Source organism: Monodon monoceros, unplaced genomic scaffold (assembly GCF_005190385.1).
Source record: "Monodon monoceros isolate NGI ecotype Baffin Bay Population unplaced genomic scaffold, NGI_Narwhal_1 Super_Scaffold_14, whole genome shotgun sequence".
Taxonomy (NCBI): Eukaryota; Metazoa; Chordata; class Mammalia; order Artiodactyla; family Monodontidae; genus Monodon; species Monodon monoceros.
Genome location: NW_021703770.1, coordinates 81136 through 88777, shown reverse-complemented (window position 1 = coordinate 88777; position 7642 = coordinate 81136). Strand labels below are relative to the sequence as shown.

Sequence of the window (7642 nt, the reverse complement as noted above, 5' to 3'; positions counted from 1 at the left end):
ATATACTCACACACCCCATGTACCCCACGCATATACTCACACACCCCCTATACCCCACGCATATACTCACACACCCCACGCACCCTGCGCACCCATACGCCCTGTACACCCCATGCACCCTACACATCATACACTCCCTACGCCCTGCTGCTGGAACACTTGCCCCAGGAATCCAAGCAGCCTAACCTCCTCCAGTGGCCTCCAGAGGCCACCTCCTCAGGGAGGACTTCCTGACCACCTTGTTTGGAAGTGCCCCACCCAGGGGTCATCGCTGCCCAGCAGACCACAGTCCGTCCATCTCTTCTCTACTTGGGCCACTGTCTGTCTCCTCCACTCCCTGTCAGCTCTGGGAGAGGGTCTCGCTTTCCTCTGCTTCCTCAGCGTTAGGACAGTCCCAGGCACATGGTTGGGGTTCGGAAGCATGTGGCGCGGATGAATTTGCTTATTCGTTCTGTCCTTGGTGAGGGCCTCAGCCACAGAGGGCCAGCCGTGTGCTGGGCTGGGCGCCCAGAGAGGGGCGCCCGTCCCTCTTGCAGGGAAGGTGCCCTGGGCCCCAGAGCTGACCACACAGGTGCAGGGAGGGCACAGCCAGTGGGGGAGGGGGGCACGGCCAGGTAAGCCAGGCCTGGAGGGGTACAAGAGTGCGGGCAGGCGCTGCACAAGCAAAGGTATGGAGGTGGGCATCAGCTGGTCAGTGGGGTTTTGCTGGGGAAGAGGCCCCAGGGTTGGGGGAAGGCCAGGTGACAGCTGGGCAGGTGAGGCTGTTGGTTCCTAAGCCCCTACCCCTTCCCCCTACACCTAAGGCCGCCCCGGTGCAGACCCCGACCCAAGCCGTGGGTGCTGGGTGAGGGGAGCAGTGTCCGCCTGGAGTGAGTGGGCCTGGAATGAAGGGGCTCAGAGACAATGGGACCCCACCCCACCCCCTCCTGTCCTCCCAGGCCCGTCTGCCGCTTCACCTCTGGGAAGCCTGGGGTGGGGCTGGACAGAGCCCACTGGGGCTGGTGTCTTCAGGAGGCCTGCCAGGCACCCACAGGGAGAGCTCGGGAGAAACAGCTACACACTGCCAGCTCTCCCTGCCCTGGCCTCTCCCCATACGTGCTGTGTCCCCGCAGCCCGTCCCCCTCCACCCTGAGTGGAGCCCTTCCCGACACCCAGCACCTTCCTTCCCGGGTCCCCACTCCACCTTGGTCCATCTGTTGGCCCCTTTACAGTCCCGGCCCTGTGAGGGGGGATCTGTCCCTGTCCCTGTTACAGAGCAGAGCCCAAAGGGGGAGGGCTGGGCTCCAGTGTCCCAGGGAGGGGCACCAAGGTGGACACCACGCCCTGTGGGTCCCTCTGTGGCCGCAGACCTGCCCGCAGAACCCGTCTCTGGCACCTCTGGGGCCACGGGGACTGGGTCCAGGCCTGGGTCCTCATAAGGGCCATAGGGCTCCTGCTGGGGTGGGAGTGTCATTTGAGGGCTTGGAAGGAACCAGGAAGCCGCCCGGGCCCTGGACCTCATGGGGAGGCTGGTGTCAGGCTCCCGCCTGGCTGGGTGGCCCCATGCGCGCTGCGCCCACTCTGAGCCAGGAGCACCCCCGTGTCACGGTCCTGGGCTCCGGGGCCCACTCCCCGTCCCAGGGCCGAGGCTCCTCTCATGAACCAGCTTTGCGTCTCGCTGTCTCTGTCTCCCTTTGTCTCTGTCATCTCTTGCTCCCTCCTGGACCCCAGTCCTCAGCATCCATAAGCTCCCGGCCAGTGGAGCCACGGACATCAGCTTCCCTATGAAGGGCTGGCGGGCCACGGGCGACTGGGCCAAGGTGCCAGAGGACAGGGTCACTGTGTCCAAGAGCGTCTTCTCCACGGGGCTGGCAGGTGAGGAGCCTCGGGGTGTGGGAGGGGCCCCCCAGAGTCCGAGGCTACCCCCCAGGAAGTTCCTTCTGGAGTCTGGCCTGCTGCTTCAAGAGCTAGGGTGGCGTCCGTTTCTTCTCAGTGTTCCCCAGGTTGCCCCCTCCTCCAGGAAGCCCTCCCTGCCCTCCCTGTGTTGGGAGACTCCCAGGCAATCTTGGCTGAATGGACCAATGGACACCCTCACCGCAGGGAGGGAGAGGGTCTTGCCTGGAGTCACACAGCAGGTGACTCTGGTTCCCAGGAAGATGAACTGTGCCCTGCCAGCCCCCGGGTCTCAGGAGTCACTCAGGGGGACCCAGGCAGTCCCCCCAGCTCCAGGCAGTGCTGTATCCGCAGTCGGTGGGGGGAAACACACTCCCCTTGCCCAAGCAGGGTCCCGGTTTGTGGGTGGCCGGGAGGAGGGTGACCGCGGTGCTCTCTTCCAGAGGCTGATGACTCGTCCGTGTTCGTGGTGGGCACCGTGCTCTACAGAAACCTGGGCAGCTTCCTGGCGCTGCAGAGGTGGGCACCGTGGACACGCGGGGTGGGGGTCAGGGAGGCCAGGCCTGGGGGAGGTGAGGGCACAGGGCTCCCGACCCCGACACAGCCCGCCGGCTCTCCCCCAGGAACACGACCGTCCTGAACTCCAAGGTCATCTCGGTGACCGTGAAGCCCCCTCCCCGCTCCCTGCTCACACCCCTGGAGATCGAGTTCGCCCACATGTACAACGTGAGTGCTCTCCGTGTGCACGTCTGCGTGCGTGTGCCCCTCTGCCTGATCCCACGTGTGGTGCGTGCTCACATGTCCCCACCTTGCGTCAGCCTTGAGAGAGAGCTCCTTTACGCCCGAGTGACAGGTGGGGATGCAGGCTGGCAGAGCTGCGGGGACTTGCCCAGGGTCACCCTGCAGGGCCATGTGGGAGCTGAGGCTCAACCCAGCCCCATCGGCCTGGCCGTTCCCTCAGGGAAGAGAGAGTCGTCCTCTGCTGAGAAACGCACCTGCCCCGGCCTCACGGACCCTCTACACCCTGCTTCTTGGGGCTTTCCCTCGGGCCTCAGAGCAGCCGGCGCCACGAAGCCCTGGGACCAGCCGAGAGCGGGAGCCGCCCCGGTTACCCAGCCAGGACAGGGCAGCGCTGGGCCAGGTTGTGGGAAGAGCCTGGCCTGCCTTTCCCGCTGTGAGGCCTTGGGGCTTTGCTCAACCTCTCTGTGCCTTGGCTTCCCTCCCTTACAAGTGGGAACCCTGCTGTTACCACACCGCAGCCCTCGGGACGGGGGTGTCTGCTGAGCCCTACCTGTGCCCCTGACCCCAGGCTTTCCGTGTTAGCCCATTTAGCATTCAGCTGGACTGGTCAGCTGGGCATCTAGAGTTGGGCTTCGGCCGCTGCCGTCCAGCTCTGCTCAGAGAGGGGACAGAAGATACCCAAAGCCACACAGCAGGGCTAGGGGCTGAGCCAGTCCCTTCCCTGCTCTAGGCCTCAGTTCCTCCTCCTAAAACTCTGTCTCTGGGGAACAGCGGAGGGAGGGCGCCTGGCACACCCACGGGTGGACCTCACAGTGACCCTCGGGTGCGGCTCATAGGGCGGCAGGTGGCCTGACCCCTCCCCTCTCTCCAGGGCACCACCAACCAGACCTGTATCCTGTGGGATGAGACGGATGTGTAAGTTCATCTGGGCTTTGTGACCTCGGGCCCGACTTGGTGGGCGGATGGGGGAGGAGGCTGACCCAGTAGGGGAGGGACACGGGCTTCAGGTTCAGGGCTTCCGACCGTCCCCCCGACCCCGTCTGTCAAGCACGGTCTCTCCCCGCCTAGTTCAGGCTCTGAGGCAGCAGGGGGCCCACCCAGCCGGCCTCACTCTCCTCCCAGGGAAGTCCACGGTCAGGGGTCCCGAGGGGTGTGGAAGTCCCCCGGACCAGGAGCGCCGCCACTGACTGGGGCAGCTGGGTGACACCCAGAGGGGTCAGAGAGGAAGTAGAGGCGGGGGCTTCTGGGGTCCCGGGCCAGCGCTGCAGTGCGGCAAGTACAGGTGGGCGCGGGGCATTGGTCTGGACTGGCTGGGCTGTGATTCGGGGTCACGGGGCCGTGTGGGCACCCAGAGCAGGGTGTCCTCCCAGACACGAGGAGGCGAAGGGAAAGGTGGGTGGGGTCTCGTGTAGTCACAGGGAAGAGTTTGTGCAAAGGCCCTAAAGTGGGGGCGGCCCTCAGAGGTGAGGAGGGTCAGAATCTGGGGAGACCGGGCAGGAGAGAGCTTAACGTCTGGCTCCTGATGGGCCAGGTGGCCCTGGGGAGGCCTGGGCCTTCCCCCCAAGGGGTAGTCAGAGAGCTGCGTGTCATTGTTACCACCCGCTTCCCTCAGCCCTGGCCAGCACCCGGGCCAGGGGGTACACGCGGCGAGTCCCTCGTACTATGGGCAGTGCAGTGACGGAGGTGCGTCCCGGAAGGTCAGGGGGGGCTCCCGGAGTGGCTGACACTCAAGGAGGACACTTTTCCCTGCAGAGAACGTGAGGGAGGGGTCTCGGGCAGAAGCACAGTTTGAGCAGAAGTGTGGAGGTCGGAAGGTACAGGGGGAACATGGGGCGTGGCCAGGAAGAACAGGCAGCTAGAGAGGTGCAGGGCTGCAGGGAGGCTGCAAGGGCCATGGGGCCAGTTTGTAGGGGCAGTGTGTCAGGAACTATGGAAACTGTTGGGGAGGGATGTGATCATCATGTATCCATCCGTCCTCCACCCACCCATCCATCCACCCATCCCCCATTCATCTATCCATCCACCCACCCACCCTTCTATCCGTCTATCTACCCACTTACCTATCCTCCCACCCACCTATCTACCTATCCACTCACTCATCCACCCATCCACCCCCCATCCATCCACCCATCCACCCCCACATCCATCCACCCATCCACCCCCCCATCCATCCACCCATCCATCCATCCATCCACCCACCCACTCACTCATCCACCTATCCACCCCCCCATCCACCCATCCATCCACCCATCCATCCACCCACCCACCCACCCATCTACCCATCTACCCACCCGCCCACCCACCTATCCCCCAGTGATTACTGACCACTGAGAAGGCACTCCTCTACAAGGTCCTGGCCCTCAGCCTCCTCCTACGCCTGATGAGCAGGAACAGGAAATTAGGAACGTAGAGATCCCTGTGAAACTGTCAGGGCGTGCCACGTGCCAAGAAGTGGAGGCAGTGGATCTAGTGGCAGGTGGGGCGAGGTGCCTTTCAGAGCAGGTTCACAGAAACCTCTCTAGGGTGGTGTTTGAGCAGAGGCCTGACACAGCACTGTACACATGGGTGTCTGGGGACAAGCATTTTGGCAGAAGGAACAGGCAGTGCAAAGCCCCCGTGTGTGCAGGGAGTGTGCAGGGCCATAGGGCAGACTGCACTGCCCTTTCCCACTCTGACTCTGAGGGTGTGAGGACAGGGTCTGGGGCCGGGAGCTGGGCTGGGGGAGAGCTGGGGCGGGCCCTGGAACCCTGGGAAACTGGCCCTCTGCCTTTGGTTGTCGTCGACTGTTTTTCTCTGGATTTCGCAAGCGGCATAAACTCTTTGTACAAAATGGGGTATCAGAAAAGGGTGAAAAAAGAAAAAACAAGAAAGAGGGCCCACGTTCTCACAGTACCCAGGCTGGACCCCCTGGCCATCGTGGGAGGTTGTGCAGTGGCTGCAGTCCATCCCTGATGTCAGCACAAGCCCCTCCCCACAGCCCAGAAACCCTCCCAACAGGCGGTTCAAAGGCTGCCCGCAGCTCCCCGGCGGTGCCCGGTTCACCCAGCGGCCCAGCATCCTCGCTTGGACAGCGCTGCTCACATTTCTGGTTGTTTCCTTGGCTTTGAGTCCCCCAGACCATTTCAAGGTCTTGGTAGTAAATTGCTTTCCAGAGAGGTGGACCCGTCCCCTTTGCTCTCCCAGGACAGCAGGTCGTGAGAGGTCTGGCCAGCCCAGTGTCAAGTTCACTGTCCTTTGGGGCTGCATAGTCTGGGGCAGATTCCACCCTTCAGAAGCCTCAGCCTTCCATCCCCGTGGCGGAGTCTGCCTCCTTGGCGTGAGAGCAGAGTGGGGGAAAGGACAGCAGCCAGGTCCATGGGGTGCTCACCCCTGGCCGTGGCCTCCACTTGCCCTTCCTCTCTCAGGTGTGGAGAGCCCACCCACTGCCCCAGGCCTGCTTTGCCCACCGCTGGTCACCTCTGGATAGATGGGATTGTTAAGGTCTCTGCACCTCGCTCCAGGGCCCCGAGGACAGTGGGAAGGTGACAACAGCTGTGCTGTGTTTGAAGCCCCCGGAAACGCATTTTGCCCACAAGCTCCCTGTTCAGTTCTGGGTGCAGCCCTGGGAGCCCTGCTGACTGTTCCTATTACCTCTGGGGATCTGAGGCTCCAGAAGGACTGTGGTCCAGCTCAGAGTGGGGACTGAGGCATCTGATCCAGAGCTGGACAGCCTGGGACCCAGAGGCTGACAGTGGGGGAGGGGGGCCACGGGGAGAGGGTGGCTGGCTCTGTCCCCTCCCCCACCCTCCCCCCCTGCTCTGTGCGGGACAGCACCTCCTTCCACCGCAGGGCGGGGCCACTTCTCACATAAATGGGCTCAAAGGAACCAAGGGTTTCCCAGGTGACCTGAAATGGGGACCAGGGACAGGGCCCCAGGTCTGTTTCCACCAGTGTGCCCAGAGATCAGGTCTGTGCTGGTGTGGGCTTGTGTTTGTGTGTGTTTGGATGAGAAAGGGTCTCACGTGTCTGCAGAATTGTGTGTGGGGGGGGTGCCAGTGGGGGGTGAGAGCCGTCAGTGACCATCAGCTGAGAAGTAGTGATCTCTGACCCATGACTGGGCCCTGGTCACTGAAGGATCCTAGATTCCCAATCCCAGGCTGAGCCCTTGTCCTGGTCACACGCTGAGCCCTGACCCTGGTCCCACGCTGAGCCCTGATCCTGGTCACATGCTGAGCCCTGACCCTGGTCACACGCTGAGCCCTAATCCTGGTCACACGCTGAGCCCTGATCCTGGTCACACGCTGATCCCTGATCCTGGTCCCACGCCGAGCCCTGACCCTGGTCACACGCTGATCCCTGATCCTGGTCACACGCTGATCCCTGATCCTCGTCACACGCTGATCCCTGATCCTGGTCACACGCTGAGCCCTGACCCTGGTCACACGCTGAGCCCTGACCCTGGTCACCTGCTGAACCCTGACCCTGGTCACACGCTGATCCCTGATCCTGGTCACATGCTGATCCCTGACCCTGGTCACACGCTGAGCCCTGACCCTGGTCACCTGCTGAACCCTGACCCTGGTCACACGCTGAGCCCTGATCCTGGTCACACGCTGAGCCCTGACCCTGGTCACACGCTGAGCCCTGACCCTGGTCACCTGCTGAACCCTGACCCTGGTCACACGCTGATCCCTGATCCTGGTCACACGCTGATCCCTGATCCTGGTCCCACGCTGAGCCCTGACCCTGGTCACCTGCTGAACCCTGACCCTGGTCACACGCTGAGCCCTGGCCCTGGTCACACGCTGATCCCTGACCCTGGTCCCACGCTGATCCCTGACCCTGGTCCCACGCTGAGCCCTGACCCTGGTCACACGCTGAGCCCTGACCCTGGTCACACGCTGAGCCCTGACCCTGGTCACACGCTGAGCCCTGATCCTGTGTCTCATCTGGAGTCACTCACGCATGTTCACTTGTAGTCATTCACGTGTCATGTGCGTGGAGGGCTGCCTCCTCTTCTAGCCACACGTAACAGTCCAGCATGTGACAC

General features: G+C 63.1%; 1 protein-coding gene across 1 annotated transcript in view; it reads left to right on the top strand.

Annotated features, from left to right (window-relative positions):
• ADGRB1 (adhesion G protein-coupled receptor B1) overlaps positions 1-7642 on the top strand; it is a gene marked incomplete at its 3' end in the record, with an annotated part of 107896 nt that overhangs the window by 19427 nt on the left and 80827 nt on the right. Inside the window, exons 13-16 of the mRNA XM_029223217.1 lie at positions 1711-1854; positions 2316-2391; positions 2496-2598; positions 3485-3528. Coding sequence (XP_029079050.1) covers positions 1711-1854; positions 2316-2391; positions 2496-2598; positions 3485-3528 — 367 coding nt within the window. The remainder of the gene's footprint in view (positions 1-1710; positions 1855-2315; positions 2392-2495; positions 2599-3484; positions 3529-7642) is intronic.